The sequence below is a fragment of the Malus domestica genome, chromosome 09, assembly GCF_042453785.1.
Source record: "Malus domestica chromosome 09, GDT2T_hap1".
Lineage (NCBI taxonomy): Eukaryota > Viridiplantae > Streptophyta > Magnoliopsida > Rosales > Rosaceae > Malus > Malus domestica.
The window spans coordinates 16,877,568-16,899,367 of NC_091669.1; the positions used below are offsets into that span (position 1 = coordinate 16,877,568).

Below are 21,800 nucleotides of genomic sequence, written 5' to 3' on the forward strand. Positions count from 1 at the left end.
TATGTTGTCTTGAGAAGGCATGACTGCCTCTTCACCAAAATTCAAGTCAAAACGACGGTCGGATAAGCCAGACATTCTCAGAAATGATGAAGGAGAAATAAGGTGCAATAAATCTCTGAAGTAAGGAGAAAATTCCTACAAGCAATAACTCTCTGAATGTACTTCTTGCACACAATTGGTGCCCTTATAAAAGAAAGGGCAACATGGTCGTTGGTTCAAAAATCGAAGAGGCACCACTCTCCGGATTTCGAAGAGGCACCACTTTCCACATGCAACATCAGCTCCTTGGGTACCATAGATAACTTTGCCAAATATCTCTGACAAAGTTTAGACACATAAATTTTAAAGGTCCAGCTACCATATTATTACCCACAAGGGTAAAGGAACAGCACAACTGCTTGATAACTAGAAAGTCCTAATGTGTGTCAACCTCCATGCTCCGTGGCAAGGCAGACTGGTAAAAATGCCCAACCTTTACTCACATTCAAGAAAACACTCCCAACAAGATTGCTTGCTCAAAAATCGAAGAGGCACAACTCTCCGAATCTCGAAAGCTAAACTCCCAACAGGATTACGTGCTTAAAAAATGAAGAGGCACCGCCCTCCGAATCTCGAGAGCCAGACTTCCAACAGGATTACTTTATCAAAAATCAAAGAGACACTGCTCTCCGAATCTCAAGAGTCAGACTCCCTACATGATTACTTTATCAAAAATCAAAGAGACACTGCTATCTAAATCTCGAGAGCCAGACTCCTAACAGGATTACTTTCTAAAAAATCGAAGAGACACTGTTCTCCGAATCTCGAGAGCTAGACTCCCAACATGATTGCTTTCTCAAAAATCGAAAAGGCACCGCTATCTGAATCTCGAGAGCCAGACTCCCAACAGGATTACGTGTTAAAATATCGAAGAAGCACCGCCCTCCGAATCTCGAGAGCCAGACTCCTAACAGGATTACTTTCTCAAAAATCGAAGAGGCACCGCTCTCCGAATCTCGAGTGCTAGATCCTCGACAGGATTGCTTGTTCGAAAACCGAAGAGGCATCGCTTTCCAAACTTCGAGAGCCAGATTTCCTTGGATAAAGCTTGTCTGCAATATTCACACCCAACATTAGCTTTCCAGATACCACATACCATTTTTTCAAAGTGCTCTGACAAAGTTAAAACACGTGAAGCTTGCAGCTCCCACTACATTGCTACGACCAAGAAGGGTAAATGAATAACATTACTACTTGTTGTTAGGGAGACTCCTATATATGTCGACCTCCATCCTCCACGGACAGGCAGACCTGCAAAAATACTCAACCCTTCCTCATATCTGAGATGGCACTCCCAACAAAGCCTCTCAAAATACTCAGCTTTCTTCCATTCCCCCGATAATACCTCTGCAAACAAGCCACACCAGAGCAAGAGTATCTCATATCATCAGGGTTAAAAGTAAGAGTATCCCATATCATGCTTTTTCCCTGTCTTTTCCTTTAGCCTTGTTCTTACCTGTAAGATAAGGAGAAAAAGAGTAATCGGTCAGCACTTGGAATCAAGCTTCCAGTCAGGAACTGACTGCCTGGAACCTCTTGCCTGATTACTTACCTGGCATTACTCTCGAGTACTCATCTTCAACATCTTACGATTCCAGATAAGATACCACATCTGCCTGAGGAATAGATAGGGCAAGTGAGAAGGATATAAGGAAGCATGTGGAGACAAGCGTAACAGAGCACGTGCCGATACATCCACTACTTTGTCAACAGCAAAAGTATCCCATATCATCAGGGTCAAAAGTACTCTAGATTTGATGGACTTATTTTGACCCTCAAATTCTTGAGTCGGCCTTATACTCTGGAGGAAACCAGAAAACCCTCCAGCCTAGTTCAAGAATAAGCACGTGGAAAGTTACTTCTTCAAAAGCAAAAGTATCTCATATCATCTCTTCTCCATTTGCTTCTCCTTATCCTTGGTGCTATTTACGACACAAAGAGAAGGAGAACAATCAACCGGAAGCCGAAGTCGAACCTCTGATCCAGGTTGCTTGCTTGGAAGTCTGATTGCTTACCTTGTCTGTTACCTCATTCGGCAAATCTCCTAGCTCGGCGACTTGGGGGACTCCTACTATAGGGTTTGTATCGCATTTGACCAAGCCCGAAACTACAAGTAAGCTTCAAGTGAAATTGATACATTACCTTGTGCATCTTTATCGGTTAAAGATACCACCCCTGGATGGAGGAAAAGTACTTCCATAGAAGATGTCACATCTACATATGAGACAGATAAGGCAAGTGAAAATGATACCACACTTCGGTACTTAGAAGTTTCGTGATTACTCAATGACTTGGATCTTACAAGTCCCCAACCAAGGAGTTTCCCTCACTTGGGAACTTAGGGAATCATTGTTTGTACCATACTTGACCAATCCCGAAACTACTGAGTACCGGTCAACGTTATATCGTCAAGGACCCAGAAGAGTTTCCCTCCAACCAGGAGGCCAATCACAGTGCGACACGTGTCAACATCAGAAGCCAATCACAACACGACACGTGTCAATGTCAGAATGAAACTAGAAACTCTCTTCTATAAATAGAGATCATTCTCTCACTATATTTTCTAATGTCATTTGTACTAAATCATTCACTAGTACTCACTAAATGAGAGCTTGAACCTATGTACTTGTGTAAACCCTTCACAATTAATGAGAACTCCTCTACTCCGTGGACGTAGCCAATTTGGATTAACCACGTACATCTTGTGTTTGCTTCCCTGTGTCTATCCATTTACTTACTTATCCACACTAGTGACCGGAGCAATCTAGCGAAGGTCACAAACTTAACACTTTCTGTTGTACCAAAGTCCTCACTGATTTTATGCATAAACATGAGTCAATATATTGATATCACATTAACTTTTTTCAATCTATTGTAAAAGGTCTAACTACAAGAATAATACACCACTTAGATTAAAGTTACAATTGTTCTTTTTTCTTACAAATACTCAATGTGCATACCTTTTGTTTACATGAATTGCAAATTAATGACAATTTTTTTTTAAACAAACGATATTATCTACTCTAAGGGGGAAGGGGTAGAATTAACCTCACAATTAGCTAGCAATAATGTGGTTCAAGTTCGCCTTTACCAAAAATCGAACATAAGACCTCTCACTTATAAGTAAAGAGGAATACCACTAGATCGTAGTATATGAGCAATAGTAAGAATTAGTAATATCAGTTTTTTCAACCAAAATTTCCAATAATAAAATAGTAAAGTGTCAATTCTTAAATGTCAGGGACCAAAATATCACTCATCCTAAACTAGGGGTGCAAAGTGTTAATTGCTTTATTTAGTTATTGGGTTTTAATTGGATTTCAGAAGGAGAGGAACATTACATTGGGCCGATTGGGTATAAACTTGTGCTTCACACGATGGGCCTTGTGTTTCAGAAGCCTATGTCGCAGACTTTCACCGCTTACACGTGGCTTCTCGTTATTGGTTATCCAGCCACTCAGATACATTAGACCCACAGGATTAGCATACAACAAGCTGCAGAGAATCATAGAAGAGGAGAAGAGAGAGAGAGAGAGAGAGAGAGAGAGAGAGAGAGAGAACATTCTGGCCTCTTGGCTGTTCGGACATCTGCTTCCAAAACCCTCAAAATTCCCTGATAATCTCACCGGCGGTGACGCACAGCAGCAGTAACTCGCCACCATGAGCCGCTACGACAGCCGCTCCGGCGACCCCACTTCCTACCGTGACCGGAGAAGGTACCCTCCTTCTGATTCTCTCTCGTAGGAATTTAATTACTCTCCTCTGTGCGTTGTATTGGTTCACATTACATCAAATTGATTTATTTATTTTTTAATTCTGTTGACTTGATTTGTAAGGTTTAATTGGGTTGAACCAAAATACATTCAATTCAAAATTTACTGCCTTCAAATCCATTTTTCTTCTTTTACTTGCCTGAATTTTGTTGTTTTCTGAGTTACCCTTTGTTAAATTGTGCTTAATTTTAACCTATTAGCATTTTTTGCGTAACATGATTCTGTTCTCCTGGGCCCAACTCAAATACTTATCAATTTTGGATAAATTTGATACGTTGTTTTTTCTAATATTGACCCATGAATGAAAAACTGTTGCTTTTCATTAACATGTAAGAATTTGCTCAATTTTGTTTTGTAAATTCTGTGGTGTTTTAGTGATTCTGGTTTTGGTGGGGCTACCGGTTCATTTACATGTATGAATTAACTCAATTTTTTATAAATTTTTCGGTGTTTTAGTGATTCCGGTTTTGGTGGGGCAACCGGCTATGGTGGCTCAGCACGGTCTTCGTCAAGCAGGAGGGATAATGATGGTGCTGAGTCACCAAGGAAGTTGGATTTGGATGGATTGATACCTTTTGAGAAGAATTTCTATGTTGAGTCGGCTGAAGTGGAAAAAATGTCAGAGGTGGAGGTTGAGGAGTATAGGAAACGGAGGGAAATTACTGTTGAAGGCCGGGATGTTCCAAAACCCATCAAGAGTTTCCGTGACACTGGGTTTCCAGGTACTTTTTCCTTTTTCATACAGCAAATGTATAACTATGTTTTGAGGTGTCACATTGATTTATCGTGAGTGCATGTTATAAAGTTTCCAATATTTAGTCCATCTTGAAACTCTTTGTGATTAAAGGATATGGTAACTTAGTTGGAGAGTGATTAACAGCCAGCAGTGATACCATACTTTTGAATTATCAGTAGTTTAGGTGCCAGTTATGCTTGTTTTACATTATTCTTTCACGTAACTTTTCATGTACACTATGAGCTCAACTGTATTATAAGTTCACGTAGTCAGATTTGTTCTTGGAACTCACTAGCTGACTTACTCAAGGAATGTCCCCATTGGATGTTAATAAGTTGTTTCCATAAATAGCGCACTAACTGAATGGCTCCTCTTGGGCTGCAGAATACGTTTTGGAAGAAGTTACAAAGGCTGGATTTGTGGAACCTACACCAATCCAAGCTCAAGGATGGCCAATGGCTTTGAAAGGTCGTGATCTCATTGGTATTGCTGAAACAGGATCAGGGAAGACACTAGCCTACCTGTTGCCTGCAATCGTCCATGTCAATGCCCAGCCAATTCTATGTATGTAATCTTTAAGATAATTAAATTCTCAAATATTGATTGTATTTCTTTTTACCTTTTGAATTATATTTGTATTGGTTGGGCATACGAATCTAACTTTATAATATTTATTTAGCTCCTGGAGATGGCCCGATAGTTCTAGTTTTAGCTCCAACCCGTGAACTTGCTGTTCAAATCCAACAAGAGGCTACTAAATTTGGTTCATCGTCAAAAATTAAAAGCACATGCATATATGGTGGGGTTCCAAAGGGACCTCAAGTTCGTGATCTGCAGAAAGGTATGTGGTGGTAGTGGTGAACTTAGTTTTTGGAATAGCTATTGTACTACTGTAATTTTATGGTATCATATATTAATATTATGAACTCAGATATCCTATTAAGACATTAATCATGGCTAAGATGACTTATCAATCTGTTTAGGTATAGTTGGTAAATAAAGCTCTTGTTTTAGTAATTGCTTATTTTTCTTGTTGACATCATTCTTATATTTGGATCAGGAGTTGAGATTGTAATTGCTACACCAGGAAGATTGATTGATATGATGGAATCACATCATACCAACTTGCGAAGGGTCACTTACCTTGTATTAGATGAAGCTGATCGGATGCTAGACATGGGGTTTGACCCTCAAATAAGGAAGATTGTTTCACAGGTTTGAGATTTTACCAATCTGTATGCATTAGAACATGTTCTACTTTTATCTGTGTATCAGGATGATTTATTACTTAGTTTTTCCTCCCCATGTCAAAGCCTTTTTTTCTCGCTTTCTAAAGTCGTATCTAGTTTCTGATTCCTACTGATGTTCATGTGGACTTATGATTTCTTGAAAAGCTAGAAAACATTAGTGAATGTCTTTAAAGTCTACAACTTAGCTCAGAAGAAATTGAGCAGTTCTAAAGTTATTACTCTGGGTTTCTTAAATCACAAAATGTCTTGATTTGTTAGGAAACTTATTCTTAACACTAGTCTGGGTAATGCTTGTTTATTTAAAACATGTATTACTATTTCAAAATTCAAATTATCTGGAGAAAGTTACGGGTCATTCAAAAGTTATTCATACCATACTGAAGATCTGCACACAGGTCAAAACTTTTAGAATGCATACAATATGGTAGGGCCAATATCTTGGTGAATCATCAGTGAATGTATGCTTTTTCGTGGTAGCAAAGTGGTGCATGTATTTTTTGTGTTTTCCTTTCCCCAATGTTTATGTTTGGTTGGTGCCACTCTTTCAAAGATACAGCTCCTCTTTAAGACTTTGATTGAGATCGCAGACCATTTGTTCTTTGGATACATCTCCAACAAAACGAAATAATGTCATTGAAAAGCATTGTGCCTCAAATGGTAATTATGGAGATGATTATATCCATCATTTCAATCATATTGTAAGAAGATTTGTTACCATTACACATGCTGAGAACTTTCTGGTGAATACCATTTCAAGCACTTTTTGGATAAACAGCACATGGAGTATCAGTAGTTTGATTTTTGACAGAAGAGTGAGTATTTTATGTTTCTAATTTTTCTTGAGCTGTTGGACATCACAAAACAGCATTAAGTGTGTTTGTTTATGATCCTGTATTGTAACGCACTGCTGTACTGGGAAGCTTCTGGATCTACTCCTTATTCTAGTGGCTGTAATTTGTTAGAGTATGACATACATAGAAAGTATTATGACATAGGTACATGCTAGTCAAGCCCAACTAGGTAGGTCAAATCATTTTTGCATAAAAGGTGCATCCTGAAATGTCTATAGAAACGAGTGAAAATGAATTTTTCCCCTGCATATCACTCTCACCCTCTCTCATAGTTTATGTTCAGTTGGAATTTGTCATTATACTCTAATATTATTGAATGCAGATTCGCCCAGACCGTCAAACATTATACTGGAGTGCTACCTGGCCAAAGGAGGTTGAACAACTGGCGAGGCAGTTCCTTTACAACCCATACAAAGTACTCCATCTTTCATTTAGTATAAAAGTGCTCTGCATCTTTTAGGACAGTCTTCAGTTGTCAGTTTGTCACCTTCAATTATTGATACTGCAAGAAACTGGCAGTAATAAGATTCCCTTTTCTTCTATCATGTGGTTGCAATAGTTCTTATCGTATATATAATATTATTATGCCAACAACTAATGTACATATTTTGGATGTTGAACAGGTGATAATAGGCTCTCCAGATTTGAAAGCTAACCATTCGATCCGCCAAATCGTTGACATCATTACTGAAAATCAGAAATATAACAAGTAGGGTGCTATCTATGTTTTGGTTTGTAACTTTCAAATGGTTAGCCTTGTCATATTTTCTGCAGGTTATCTTTCTGATTCCTTTCAAATTTCCAGATTGGTAAAGTTGCTCGAGGATATCATGGATGGCAGCAGAATATTGATATTCATGGATACTAAGAAAGGATGTGATCAGATCACTCGGCAGCTCCGCATGGATGGTTGGCCTGCTCTTTCGATTCATGGTGACAAGAGTCAAGCAGAAAGGGATTGGGTCCTCTCCGAGTTTAAAGCGGGCAAGAGCCCCATAATGACTGCAACAGATGTTGCTGCTCGTGGTCTAGGTATGGAAAGAATTTCTGTTAAGCTTGTGAAAAGACTTGAAAGGAATTCTTATTTGGTTAGGTTTTATCTGTTATTTGCATTATCTTCCACAGTTGAAGACTTAATTTAATCTATGAATAGAATGTTTTCGCCCCCCTCCAAAATCATGTTTCATGGTAGTAACTTAAGAAAATGGAAGCTGTTTTCACTTAAGAGAATTTCGTAGCGTCGATTGTCAAAGGCATGCTGGACACCATTTGATTTTTCTCTCTCTCATGTTCTATCTTATGTCTATATGACATTTTTGTTTATCAGCCCATTATTTTTTTGTTACTTATCTACTGAAAGATGATATTCTTCCCAACTCTTTTTTCAAATTATTTCCCAACTTTCCCATGTGGAATGAGACCCACCCCACAAAGGAGAATACTATTTTTCTGATTATTAAGGCTATTCGTGCATACTTGAAGCATCTGTACCAAATTTTAGACTGTATAATTGGACTGGAACAAATACGTATTACACAGTAGTTAATTTGAATCTATTGCCATCCACATTTGGCTGGATGGTACTGATTTTGGGAAGCCTACACTTCATCCTTAGGTTTTGGTGGTAATCATCTCTGCCTGTGAATAATTGTTTCCCTTTGAGCCAGGTAAGGTTTTGGAGTGCATCGGATTTGCCTTTGGTCTTTGGTAGGCAAAAACTGCTAACTTTGGGGTGCATAGGTGTGTTAATCAAGCAGAATTTCTTGAATGTACTTAACCTATGAATTGGTCTACATTCTCGTTTCTAATCTCTCTTTGTGATGTTTGATTTGGTTGCAGATGTGAAGGATGTGAAATTTGTTATTAACTATGATTTTCCTGGATCCCTTGAGGATTATGTTCACCGCATTGGCCGAACCGGAAGAGCTGGGGCAAAAGGAACAGCTTACACATTCTTTACAGCTGCTAATGCTAGGTTCGCAAAGGAACTTATTGCCTTGCTTGAGGAAGCTGGACAGAAAGTCAGTCCTGAGTTGGCAGCAATGGGTCGTGGTGCACCACCTCCCCCTTCAGGTCAGTTAGTCTGGACGCCTTTAGAAAATATTGCTGGACACATACGTACATGTAGTGGATACCCCTTTTGATGAATAGGTTACCTTGTCCATCTTGCTCATTGAAGTTTGGATGTCAGTGTCAGAGTTTTGTTGATAAATAAAGCACAAACGTATGGACCATGTACCAAAATTTAGCTTTTTCCAATATCTTGACAAAAAATTTAATTTTTGAAGAGGGACCATCTTCTGGGGATCATATGTGATTTAGTTTGAAGAAGTTGATTAGAAGTAAGAAACTATGTTTTCTTAAATCTGTGTACTTCAGTTTCAGGGAATTTGAAATGTTTATGCACATGCTCTGAATGTGCGTGTTGGTTTTAATGTATTGGTGTGCATAGTGGCGTCCATGAATCAGCATATGCTAAATTGTGTCGATGAGTGGTTCAATAAACATTACTGAATTTGTATTGTTTTGTCATTTTTAATTGATCAGGTCATGGGGGCTTTCGAGATCGTGGTAGGGGCTATGGAGGCGGTCGTCCTTGGAACTGATTAATGATGGTGCGCTTGAACTTGACGTCCATAACGAGAGAAAAACTGGGCAACTGAATCCGTCCAATATGGCAAAAAACAACTGTATTCTGTTCACAAAACAGGAAAAAACTTGTATGAATGCTTGCTAGGATGTGTAGAGTTTGTTGGAACTAATTGAAATTTTAGAGTTTGTTGGAACTTTTGCTCTCATACTACGAGATCCAACTATGACGGAGATTACGAAACGTAGCATCTGTCCATCTGTCCATCTGGTTGAAGTGGCTGTAATTGAGTAGAGGAGCTGACATTATCACCCACCTTTTTGTTCAACAAAGAGACATGGAATGTAGGGTGCGTTCGAGTAGTTGGGGGCAACTCTAGCTTGTAAGCCACCTTACCAATGCATTTCAGGACTTTATAGGGTCCAAAGTAGCGGGAGAAAGTTTGTGACAATGATTTTTCTTCATTGTGGTCTGCCAATAAGGTCGGAAGCGCGCATTAACAAAATTGCCCATCTTGAACTCGCATTCAGTACAATTTTTGTTCATATAGTTTCTCATCCAATCCTAAGCCATCTGCAAGTTATGGTGAAGCTGCTTTAGGAGAGAATCTCACTCTTGTAGAGTAGAATCCATCGTATAGAGTGATGCGGAACCTTGAACATAAGAAGCCACAGTAGGCGGTGGGTAGCCATAAACTACTTCGAATGGTGTCATCCTTATTGCGCTTTGGTAGGTGGTGTTATACCATCGCTCAGCCGATGGTAACCTGGAGCTGTAGCTTGTCAGTTTGTCTTCGACGAAACATCTTAAACAATGTTCCAATGTTCTATTCAAAACTTCTGATTCTCCGTTCGATTGAGGGTGGTAAGCTGTCGAATCGCAAAGCTTGATTGATGCCTTGAGCTTTGAAGAATTCAAACCAAAATTGACTCAGGAATGTGAAATCCCCATCACTGACTATGCATGTCGGCATTCCATGAAAGCGGGAGATCTCTTCGACGAAGGTGTCAGCCACTTTAGAGGCAGTGTATGGATGGGTAACAGGCACAAAATGTCCATACTTGGACTACGAGAATATAACTTTTACCATGTGACTGAGGTGGCCCGTCAATGAAGTCCATTACAATGTCTTGCCATATATTTTTCGAAATTGGCAGAGGCTGGAGTAAACCGGCGGCTTCGTAGCCTCATAATTTTGGCATTGACACACGTAACAAGCAGCGACAAATCGTTGGACATCCTTTTTTAGCCCTGACCATTTGAATGAGTGAGAAGTTCGCTTGTAGGTTCGTAGAACCCCTGAGTGACTTGCGGTTGAAGTTAAGTGATTGAATTCATATCTCCTGCACCAATTTTATTAAGTGACGCGTGTCCTTTTAACTTGCTTTATTTTTAGTTTTTGATTTTTTTTATTGAGAAGATTACAAACAAGCCATAAAGAATTTTGAGGGCATAACATTTGAATTTCAACCCAATTTCAACACCGGGGCTGAGATTTCATGTTTGATTTTGGGCTGGAGTCCAAGCTCGGGAAACTCGAGCCCTTCATCAGCCAGAGGTCCGGTCTAAGCTGGACCGGAGCGTGATGAACCGGGCCCGGCCCAATCACGACCTGACTGCAAAAGTTAGAAAAGCAAACACCAGTGTAGATTGTGGAGTACGCGAGGAAAAGGACTTTGGAAGTTTGGGGAGAAGAAGAAAGGAAGGAATTTCGGACGTTCCAGCAACAATGATAGAAGATGGTCCCAAGCTCTACGCCAACAAACCCAAGAAAGGTAGAAGCCCAACTTCCCTGCCAATCATTTCTGCTTTTTTCTTAATCAGAAGCAGCTTTTGTCTCAACCGCTGTTGAAATCAGAATCTTGTTTGCTTTTCAATAATTGGGGTTTTGGAATCTTATTAGTCGCTTTCTGTGTTTTCAAATAAACAGCGCAGTTGAAACAGTTTCAGGATCAACACAAAGGGAAGGACTTTTCTTCGCCATCGCCATCGACAATGACGTCGGCTCAGTCTTCGTCTCCGCCGCCACCTCCGCCCCCGAAGGAGTCGTTTGCTCGGCGTTACAAGTTTCTCTGGCCTCTGCTCTTGACTGTCAATCTGGGCGTTGGAGGTATATTTCCCTTTCTCTTTCCTTTTAAGTTGATTGAATAAATTGTTGGTTTTTTGTTTCTGCCAGCCTTTTGTAATCGTGGTATCTGTTTGTGAAAGAAAGTATGAGATACTGGTGGATTGGAAATGGATTTTAGTACCTCTTAATGCTTTTCTTGATGGCGGTTTTGTTCGATAAGTTGTTGATTAACTGCTAATGATTGACTCTGATTTCATTTGTTTGGTCAGAACCCAAACCCAATTGTTCCACATAAAAGAAGAGAAGAAAAACAGAGTGGGTTAGTTTATGAGCTCTTGAGCTCCTGTTTTAAGTTGGTTTTAGAGGGAGAATTTCGACTTGTGGGTTCATTGCATTTGGCATCAGAGTAGTTTCCACCGTGTGGCCTGTAGGCTAGAGGATTACAGTGCCTTGGGTATTATGTATGATTTGTGTTGTGAATCTGTGACTGAATACGAATGAGGACGTCTCGAAAGAGTAGAGTATTTTGGTGCAGCGTATGAATTCTTTGGCATTTTTTTTTTCTTGTCAGTAAGTTGTGTAGGGGTAAGTTCTGCCCTCTACCCTCTGGGGCCGCTGTGTTCTGTTTAAAATTTTAAATTTAATTATCATATCATCTAGAGGGAAAAACCCTTGAACGATTTTTCTGATCCAAGTTTGACTTTGAAAGAATGATCTCCTTAAAGGACATTAAGTGTACATACTGAGTAGGTAGTTAGGCCTGAAATGCTTCTATATGCTGAAGTCGTTGATGAGTAGTGCTGATTGGTTGTATGTTAATGTATATCTATGGGGAAGGGTAATGAGAGTTCAAAAGCCCTTTTAAAAGTAGTTTGGATGTCTAAATTTTGCTGTGTGTGATGCGGGTAAATAATTACAAATCCCAAAACATGTGATTGCTAATTACAATCAAATAGTTGATTAGACAGATTGAATTTTATTTTCCCAGCATCCTACTTCCTGTAACAATCACAATTATTGTAATAAGACAGGGGAGCCTTCAAGAGAAGATCTCTAGATTCTCTACATTCGTTGGTAGTTGCTTGTGAATTGTAGGTGATGGAAATTGTATCAGCATGGACTTAAAATTACTTGGGTGACTTTTAAGCTTTAACCAACTTCTTGAATACTACCCTCAGATGTACTACATGACAAGATGTAGTGATGAAGGGTAGTCTGTATTTACTTGGTATAAGCTACTGGTAATTACTTTTTGGTGTAAGTTTTATATGTTGAACTCTGTGCATTCCCATTCGGTATGATTTTAGTAATGCTCAAATGGGACTGTGCATGCTGGTAAAGGGTCAAGGTGGAAATTTGAGAAAACTGATGGTTGCCCATGTGCACACAGCACATATGAAGGATGTTTTTGTGATTTGCTACTGTAGTTCAACTTTTTTTGTTACTTGCAGTAACTGGTCAATACTGTAACTAGGGATGCTGATGAGTAAACTAAATCGAGGTAGTTGCCATTGAGCGTAGGTTGCAGTTCACATTTTTGTTTTAGAAGTGGTTCAGTTTAAAGACTTTATTCATTGGTGAGGGACCTGATGATATACCGAATGCAGCCATTTTTTAACTGTATCAGCTTAGAATGTCTTCTTGCCAGATCGTAATCCCTGTTAACTTGAACCAGCTATTTACAGTCTGGCATTATCTGCTTCTTTTGCAACAGATTAGGGAAGAAGTTTTATGAATTGTTTTGAAACTGTAAAACTGGCTTTCCTTTAGTCTATCTGCCCGTGATTTATTTACACTTGCGTGTATGGACATGGGATGCATGGTAGAATGGAAAATACCTCACTAGGAATATGATTGCTTCAATACCTTATTTGCTTCTTTGTTGCATAATTATGGATCTTAATGCACTTCTATTTGGAGACTGATGTTTGGAATTACTTTTGTAGCTTACCTGTTTATGAGAACAAAGAAGAAAGACATAGAGGAAGACGTGACTACTACCGTTCCAACAACAGCTCAAACAACACCTACTACTGAGAAACCCCTACCTTCACCAAGCATCACAGAGCCTGTGAAATTGCGGGAACCAATCCCGGAGGATCAACAACGCCAACTTTTCAAGTGGATGCTGGAAGAGAAAAGAAAGGTTAAACCAAAAGATCCTGAAGAGAAGAAGCGCCTTGATGAGGAGAAAGCCATTCTTAAACAGTTTATCCGGGCAAAATCCCTTCCAAAAATCTAACTGTTACCAACAGAAATAGCCATTTCTCCTGATTGACTGGTTTACCACATTTCTTTTAGGATTGTTCCGGGAGTGGATCGTGTCTGCATAAATTTATGTGTCATTGTCAATTGAAAAAAGTTGTAAAATTCGTCGTTGTTGCTTTGTGTAATACAAGGAATATTGTTCTTTTGAATCAGTGAATATGTGGTGCTTTTGGACCTGGAATAAATCTTTGTTGCTGCTCTTGTCAATTTTTACCCAGCAGTGTGAGGTCTGGCTGAGACTCAAGTTTGCTAGTGCAAACGTGGGCCAACAGACTCGAGAAAACTCTCACATAATCTGAAACAGGAAAGGGCAATAAAGAAACCTTTCCGTTTGTGAAGATGGTGATTTTTATTTTAGCAAACTGTCGTTTATGCCTCTGAACTATCCCGTAATTGTTAATTTACTTCATGGATTACTTTCTCATCCATTTTACCCTTTATTTGAGTAAATTGACAATCACGTGATAGTTTGGGAATGCCTAACTTAATGAGTTTGCTAAATCTTAATGCAAATTCTGTACACAACAAAAAATCCTAACGCAACCTAACTATGCCAATATTTAAAAAGAGAACCCTAGATCAAGACTCAAGCAAGCTTTTCTGGTGATTATGCTTAAATAATTATGTTTTGCCCTCCCTTTTTCTGATTGTGAAATTTAGGAATGGTGGCAAACCCCATGAGTCTTTCCCTGTCATATCTGTTTGTCTCTGGCCTCTCTCTGCTGAGTAGCATTTCCAGAGGGAGAAAATATAGTTTAATTTTCATTTGTGTTCTGCACAACGTGTACGTGCACTGTCTTTTTAATCGCCCTAAGAAAGCTCGTGCACCACCTACTAGTAATTAGTCTAATAACATGTCTTTTTTCGCTGTTGGGAGTCTTCTCTGAAAGCATATGCACACTTACCAGAAAGAATATGGGCATTATAAATAGAAATTGGTATACACACAACCTAGACTAATGCAAAAAATATAATATACGCTCCAAAGATCCCAAAACCCCATGGTTTGGAGAGGATAAACAAATATGGAAGAGGATCCCCTCTGGATCCACTTTGTGGGGATCCTAGCATCTTAGCCGTTCATTGTATATCGTGTGATCAGTTTTTATCAGATATTATTTGTGTTTAATTATAAATAAAAAAAGTTAAATGATTTCTGACCACACAATACACGATAAATGATTAAGATGTGGGGATCATATCCCCACAAAATGGATCTGGATGGGATCCAATTCCAACATATATATCCAAAATATTCTATTGGATTCTGAAGATTTAGTTGAAAGTCAACAAATGGGGCCGATTAAGAGCCGAATTATTTGATGAAATGATGATTTGTGTGACTAAAGTATTAATTAATTTACCTATAAAATGATGAGATCATCTAATTAAAGTATTAGATTATGTTTAAGAAAATCACAAGTTAGGTCAAGGAAATAAAGCAATGCTGCATCATAAAGGACATGGGGCAGTAACTAATTGTCCATTAATGTATTTGGATATTGATTGGAATTGTGTAATTGGGAAACCAGTTACTAGTTAAGTGATTAAGGATGATAAAGTAATGAATTAAGATTACAATAAGTTTTAAATTTTATTCCGTCCATCGTAACAAAGAAATTTAAAAAGTTGAAGGAAAAGTGTTTCGCTTCTGCAACATCCTTGGCCCAAGAGTTATTTACAAGAGATTAAATTTACATTTTCTTGTCTTAAGAGCGACTCCAGCCTTGCTAGTTGCTCGGGGGACAGTGGAGAGGAAAGGGCCCGAGGCCCTGTGGACTGAGCTCCAGCCGTGTGGAGCCCGAGCGACGGTGGGAGCACGAGCGAAGGGGGGGTGGGGAGTCGACGGGCCTGTGGCCCGAGGGCTTTGCAATTTTTTATTTTTTATTTTGTGTCAGAGAGAGAGAGAGAGAGAGAGGGGGACCGGAGATTTGTTTTGTGTGTGAGAGAGAGAGAGAGAGAGGGGGGGACCAGAGCTGGGCTTCCATGGGTGCGGAAGGGAAGTGGGTCGTCGCGGGGGGGGGGGGGGGTGGGTCGTCGCGGGGGCGGGGGGTGGGTCGTCGCGGCGGCGGGGGGGGGGGGAGGTAGTTGGGTTCTGGTTTTTGCAGGGGTTCTCGGGGGTAGGAGGAGAGGTGGAAGAAATGGATCTGGGTTCGGGTTTCTGTTTTTTTTTTTTTTTTTTAATTTTTAATTTTTTTAATTGGATTAATATTATAATATTTTTAATGTATAAAAAATTATTTATTTTTACCAAAGATTTTGAAAAGATAACGACACATGACACGATAACATTGGATAAAAATCTTATCGAAATCATTCGCTAAATAATTGTTTTTTTGGATAAAATGACACGTGACACAACGAGAACGATTTAAGAATTTTTATCCGAAATTACAAATAATTTTATTTTGTATTATTTAAACAAACAAAAAAAACTATTATTTTAATTGTCTATTGCCAGGGGGGAGGGCTCCAAGGGTGGAGATGCAAATGGCAATTACTGTTCATTTATGGTAGTTACTATTCATTAAAGGCAGTTACTGTTCAAAAGGGTGGATTCAATAGTGGATTGCCAGGGGGGAGGGCTCCATGGGTGGAGTTGCTCTAATAGAGCAACTCCAGCTCTACCCAACGGCGAAAAGAATTGAGCAGTCCAATTCCCTCAAAACGTCGGGCAAATTGTGGGCCCAAGGTTTCAGGACCAAGTCACTAGACAATCCTTGCCCGTGTGTGTGCCTGAGTCCGTTTGACATTTAGGCTGACGTCAATTACATTATTATTATTAATATTTTGCGTTAGGCCCTCCAACTGACATGGACCGTTGAATTTCTAACTGTCTTATAATCCAAAGATTCATCTTAATTCGTCCTTAATTTAGGGATAAAAATATGAAGAAAAAAAAAATATTTTGGGCCCACTTGGCACAACCTGGCCTATTGAATTGCAAAAAAAAAAAATATATATATATATATATATATATTGTATCTTAAGGTCCACATTAATTTGGTTAGAAAATAATGTTAAAAATTAAAAAAAATTATATATTTTCCACGAAATACCCAACCCATACTTTTCCACAAAAATTGTAATTCCGGATAATGACACATGGCGTGATAGGATTAGTTAAAAATCATTTCCGAAATTAACATTGTGATGTTAAAAATCCGTTGTCTTCAGTCTTGACAAATTTGTATCTACAAAACAATCAACATCTTTGATCAAGGACCAAAGTCGCACGCGTCCACAAGGTTGCTGGGGGGCGGGGGGAGGGGTTGGATAATGGATCACCAATGCGTAAGTCAACATCTCTTAGAAGAATGAGTGTTTATGGTTTGTATGCGTAGCTAGAACTTTGTAATACCCTGAAAAATTAAAATATAAACTAGTTATGTTATGGTTATGTGGAGGAAATTGAAAATAAATTGAATTAGGGTTATGAATTTTGAACAGGGAAAATGTGGAATCCCGTTCCTTGATTTGATTATTATTTATGTTGTATAATTTTTCGTTAAGTGGAAAATAACGAAAATGCCCTAGTTGGTTAACGTAGTTATACGAGGACGTATTTTATCCTCGTATATTTTATTGTATTTCTTTGCTTATTTGGATAGAGCTCAATCTCATGAACGAGTAGGCGCAAACCATTTGTGAAACGGAGTTATAATGAAGGAGCTATTAACTATGACAACCTGTCCCTACTTTTCACTGGAATTTCTTTTTCATTGGTGTGTTATAACGATTTTGCTCTTTTTGGGGGAAAAAGTGGAATATGACATGGACATTGTTTTCGACTGTTGTTTCTTTTCCTAGTTTTGTATGTAATTAGTACTCATCGTCACAAACACGTGAACGCGAGTTAGACTCGAATTGGATTTGTAACGAAAAAGTTACGCTCCGTTAAAGTACGAGGATAACGGATAGATTGGTACATGCGTGCGTATTAAATTATCAATGTTAGAAACACTGTGATGGATAAATTTTATGATTCATTTTACTATAGGAAATTTGAAAAACCCTATCCCTAATTTCTTTTTAACGCAACCCGTGCCTTCCTTTGTCATCCACCAATCAAACTCTTGCTTTTTCCTTGAATCCCTCATTTCCACCCAATCAATTGCTTTCCCTCATTTGAAAGCAACCAATCATATCATCACCATTAAACTCTTCACCCAATCAGAGAGCACCCTTTCTTTTTTTCTCTTCTCATTCTCTTTCTCAAAGTCGACACCTCTCTCACTCCGTAACTCCCTCAAAAGACCCTCAAAACACTCAAATGTGACCTGCAACCTACACCATTGAACTCCCCTAAATTCCACGAACACAACCATGTAACCAGATCGCGATTTGGTTAAGTTTTGACTCACCAACTCGGAAGGTCCAACTTGGCTCAACCTTTCCCCGATGAGTTGTGATCGAGTTACAGGTTTTTAGGAAGTCCAAAGGCCTCCACTCTACTCCTTGAGGTCTTTAGTAAAGGTTTGAGGAAGAGTTGACGTCGAAATTGACGAGTTTTGAGGAGCCAATTTCAGGCCTTTTCTCGTCCATTTTTGGACTTCCAAAAGGTATAAACTGATTCTACACTTCATAAGCTTCATTTCCATATAAATTTTGTGAAAAATGGTTGAGAAATGATGAAGATATGAAGGTTTGAAATTTTTCCTAGAAACTGGCGAAATTTTTCAGTTTTCGGCAAGTTTAGACGGCAGCGACTAGCGAGGACCACCAGAGAAGACGTTGAAATATTCGGTCAACTATGATGAAATATTCTAACGATGTCAAGTAACACTGTTAACTTCTGTTAAGGATTTAACGGAATATTCCTAACGGCCGTTAGGCCTCCGTCAGCCTCTGCCTGCGCATGGTGGTGCGTATGGCTGTGCCCTAGGCGGCACGTGAGGGCACGTTCGGCCTCCGATTTGCTTTTTGTAAATTTGTGTAGGTTTGTGACGTCGAGTAGATCAATTTCATATATTTAAACCCTAGGTTTGAGCAAACTATGGGGTTTTATTTAAGTTTCCGTATATGTGTTTTAATTAATTTAAAAATAGTTATTTCACCTATAGGGGAAACATATCCCAAGAACTTGAGGGGTCAGGCAAGGCTCATGGGTTACGATCCGACGACGTATTTGTGAGTGGGCAGTTTGTTTTTATACCTATATATAATTATAGTTTCCATGAATACATATTTACTTCATTTTTACGCTTATATCGCCAAGTATCGTTATTATGATATTAAATGTGATAAATGCTGCTATATGGTTGGAATATTATTGTCATAACATTCATACATATTTGTACATGCTCATCATTGCTGCACCCCGGTGTTAGTACTCGCCCAAAGGCCAAGGCCAGTCCTTCACGTGTATGTTCACATTCGCACCGTTCGCTCGCCTTGGATCCAAGTTAGGTGCCAGTCCTGTCGTACATATTGCATTAGGCAATTTCGAATCGTATGTGATCGTGCTTCGGCACTAGCCTTCACGTGATCGTAGTACTACAACGTATTGATTACAACCAGTCTTGTTCATGTCAGAAATTATCTGTACGAACTGGTGTGTAAACCCGGCAGTTTTTTATACAACACGGTGACAAGACACGAAAATGACGGGTTTCGGGTTAACACGATAACTAATCGGGTCATTATCGGGTGACCCGTTATGAACTCGTTAATAACGGGTTCTTAACAGGTATACACGCGGGTAACATGTGGGTAACCTGTTTCGACTCGTTAAGAAAAAAATTATTTTAATAATTTTAAAGTTTAATTACTAAAAGATTTATTATAAAATACAATAGCCAAATTAATATATACAATATATTCTATATTAAATATATCGTTTTGTATTATTATTCTATATAAGTTAAAAAAAAAAGTTTTAGTCATTATTTATTTTTATTATGAGAGTTCCTTGTTATCATTACTAGAATAAATTTTACTTAACATGTTGTTGTCCAAAATTAAAATAAACTGGTATAGTATTTGTATAGGTAAGAACTAATAAGACATACATACAAGTATGAAAAATATGAAAGAATATATAAACACTTGTGATTCATCGTTATTCCTCCACGAGTAGATAGTGCTTACACTTATATTATTGTTTAGATTTTTAAAATCCTCCAAACCCTCATGAATAATGTTTTTTATTTAAGGGCAAAATTAATAAAATTAATAATAATGATTGTAGAAGTGTAAAAAATGTAAAAAAAAAAATTAAATATACAATCACTCATAGTGACAAGCTTTACAACTTTCATGAAGGGGTCAGCTTCGAAATCCAACACTATAATCCATAAACCTTAAATTTATATTTAACCGTCGATTGTCATTTACGCTTTATTCTTCTTACTAAATTTAATTTTTAAAATTTTCTTTTTTGAAAACATCATCATCTGGTGGATGTAAGAATATGAACGGTTCAGATCTTTGATATCACGTTTCGATATTTATGATTAAATGAAATATGAGTGGATGTCATATAGTTTGTAGAAACTTTATAAACATCAAGCAATATTTTCACTAACCGTAAAACTTTGAATATAATATCAACGATCCAAACCGTTCATCTTCCTGCATCCTCTAATAGATCATGTTTTCAAAAAAGAAAATCTGAAAAAACAAAATTTGATGAGCGTAAATGTAAACAACAATCAGCGGTTAAATTTTGATCTATGATTTATATAATTATAGTGGCGAATTTCGAAGTTAAGCTCTTTATGAAAGTTGTAAAGCTTGTCATTACAAGCGTTTATATATATATTTTTATATTTTTTACACTTCTACATTAATTAAAAAACTATTAAAGACTTTACTTAAATACGTTTTTATTTTTTGGATGTGGCAATATGGTATGCATATACTTATTTAGTATTATGTTTTTCATTTGATTATTTATTGGTTTAAAATATATTTTCCTTAACGGGTAACGAGTCAAATCATATTACCTGTTAATATTATTGGGTCGATTTTGGGTCAGGTCATTTTACTCGTTTATTTTAACAGGTGTTACACGACATGATCCGTTAAGATATTGGGTAGGACACGAACACGAAAAACACGACACGAATGCCAGGTCTACTGGTGTGTCAGCTTAGATGGATGAACACTTAGTTATACTTGATTATCGCATGATTATATTACTGCGGTATTTGATATATCATGACTTGCCATATTTCTGGTTATATTGTTGTTGTACTGTTGTTTACATACTTACGTAGTATGTTTTAAGGAAACTATACTTGTTTTACAACAAGGGGTTATTATATTCAAAAATAAAGGTTTTCTTACAAACGTTGTTTTGCTGACCCACTCAACTTTGTTTTTCGCCCTTCCAGGACCTAGATAGCCACACTCTTCGTGGCATTCGAGGGACCCTTGATAGTTCTGACATTATCTGTATTTAGAAGTATGAACTTATCCAATGTTGTGTAATAAGTGTACTTTAGCTACTTTAACTACCTTATTGTAGTCGTACTGTCTATTATGCTTTGAATAATTGTAGTGGGTTCTTCCCACGACTGCGCACTCTTTCACTATTTAATTTAAATTAGTTCTAGTTTAGTTTTAATTTATTCACATTTTCACATCACTTACGCTTATGGTTACATCACCTCACGATGACGGCCAGCATGTTTCGACCTTCATCGATCGGGGTGTGTCATTAACGAACGAAGTTAAGGGTAAAATGGTAATCTAATTATTAATCTGGAAGACTCCAAATTTTTTGGAGAGTGGATATGGTGCCACGTGTGTGGCTGAGATTGAAAGAAGAGAAAAGGAAATGAGGGGAAATGAGGGAAATGAGAAGGAGAGAACCGACCAACTTGGTTTCTCCACTCGACCCGGTTCTATCTCCTCCGTTCGATTTCCGTTGGAGGTTATTTCAGTGTCTATGGAAAGCTCTTGGCGAGCCCAACATCCCTATGGTGTTGGATTTCTAAACTTCTTATCCAATTTTGCAAATCGAAGCCACAAACCCATGGTTGTTCCGACGATTTTCTCCCTTTTTCGGTGATTCCGACAATGATTACAGTCGATTCCCACCGCCAATAGACTTCTCTCAACCCTAGGAATAAGGCTCAAGCAATGGTTGAGGCGTCGGGGTTTGAATGAGGGTGAATCAAGGAGTACCTATTCCTAGGGTTCCAGTAGGATCAAGGGCGATTTTAGGTGTTTTCCGACTGAATTGGACTTCGGCCCATTTATGAAAGTTGTTTCTCTCA

General features: G+C 38.3%; 2 protein-coding genes across 5 annotated transcripts; both read left to right on the forward strand.

The window, feature by feature from the left end:
- Positions 1–3,524: 3,524 nt before the first annotated feature.
- LOC103453559 (DEAD-box ATP-dependent RNA helicase 20) lies at positions 3,525–9,435 on the forward strand. Of its 4 annotated transcripts, none has more exons than XR_531880.4 (11): positions 3,527–3,755; positions 4,269–4,534; positions 4,933–5,112; positions 5,228–5,389; positions 5,609–5,763; positions 6,972–7,064; positions 7,273–7,358; positions 7,455–7,681; positions 8,317–8,389; positions 8,489–8,722; positions 9,197–9,435. XR_531880.4 is itself a non-coding variant. In XM_008393099.4 (10 exons), the coding sequence occupies exons 1-10, from the start codon at positions 3,700–3,702 to the stop codon at positions 9,253–9,255; spliced, it is 1,518 nt and encodes a 505-aa protein (XP_008391321.1). In that variant the 5' UTR covers positions 3,525–3,699; the 3' UTR covers positions 9,256–9,435. The 4 variants fall into 4 exon arrangements, 2 of the variants coding, with proteins under 2 accessions (XP_008391321.1, XP_070661325.1); XR_531879.4 differs by having other exon boundaries at positions 3,529–3,755; positions 8,322–8,389; XM_008393099.4 differs by lacking the exon at positions 8,317–8,389 and having other exon boundaries at positions 3,525–3,755.
- A 1,023-nt stretch (positions 9,436–10,458) lies between these two features.
- LOC103453558 (uncharacterized) lies at positions 10,459–13,760 on the forward strand. Its single transcript, XM_008393098.4, has 3 exons — positions 10,459–11,014; positions 11,170–11,349; positions 13,254–13,760. The coding sequence occupies exons 1-3, from the start codon at positions 10,825–10,827 to the stop codon at positions 13,547–13,549; spliced, it is 666 nt and encodes a 221-aa protein (XP_008391320.2). The 5' UTR covers positions 10,459–10,824; the 3' UTR covers positions 13,550–13,760.
- The last annotated feature ends 8,040 nt before the right edge of the window (positions 13,761–21,800 follow it).

Coding starts and splice junctions, on each gene's coding strand:
- LOC103453558 (XM_008393098.4), top strand. CDS start 10,825: ATGAACCGGGCCCGGCCCAATCACGACCTGACTGCAAAAGTTAGAAAA. Junction 11,015..11,169: donor CGCCAACAAACCCAAGAAAG/GTAGAAGCCCAA, acceptor TCAAATAAACAG/CGCAGTTGAAACAGTTTCAG. Junction 11,350..13,253: donor TGTCAATCTGGGCGTTGGAG/GTATATTTCCCT, acceptor TTACTTTTGTAG/CTTACCTGTTTATGAGAACA.
- LOC103453559 (XM_008393099.4), top strand. CDS start 3,700: ATGAGCCGCTACGACAGCCGCTCCGGCGACCCCACTTCCTACCGTGAC. Junction 5,390..5,608: donor AGTTCGTGATCTGCAGAAAG/GTATGTGGTGGT, acceptor TATTTGGATCAG/GAGTTGAGATTGTAATTGCT. Junction 7,065..7,272: donor TCCTTTACAACCCATACAAA/GTACTCCATCTT, acceptor GATGTTGAACAG/GTGATAATAGGCTCTCCAGA.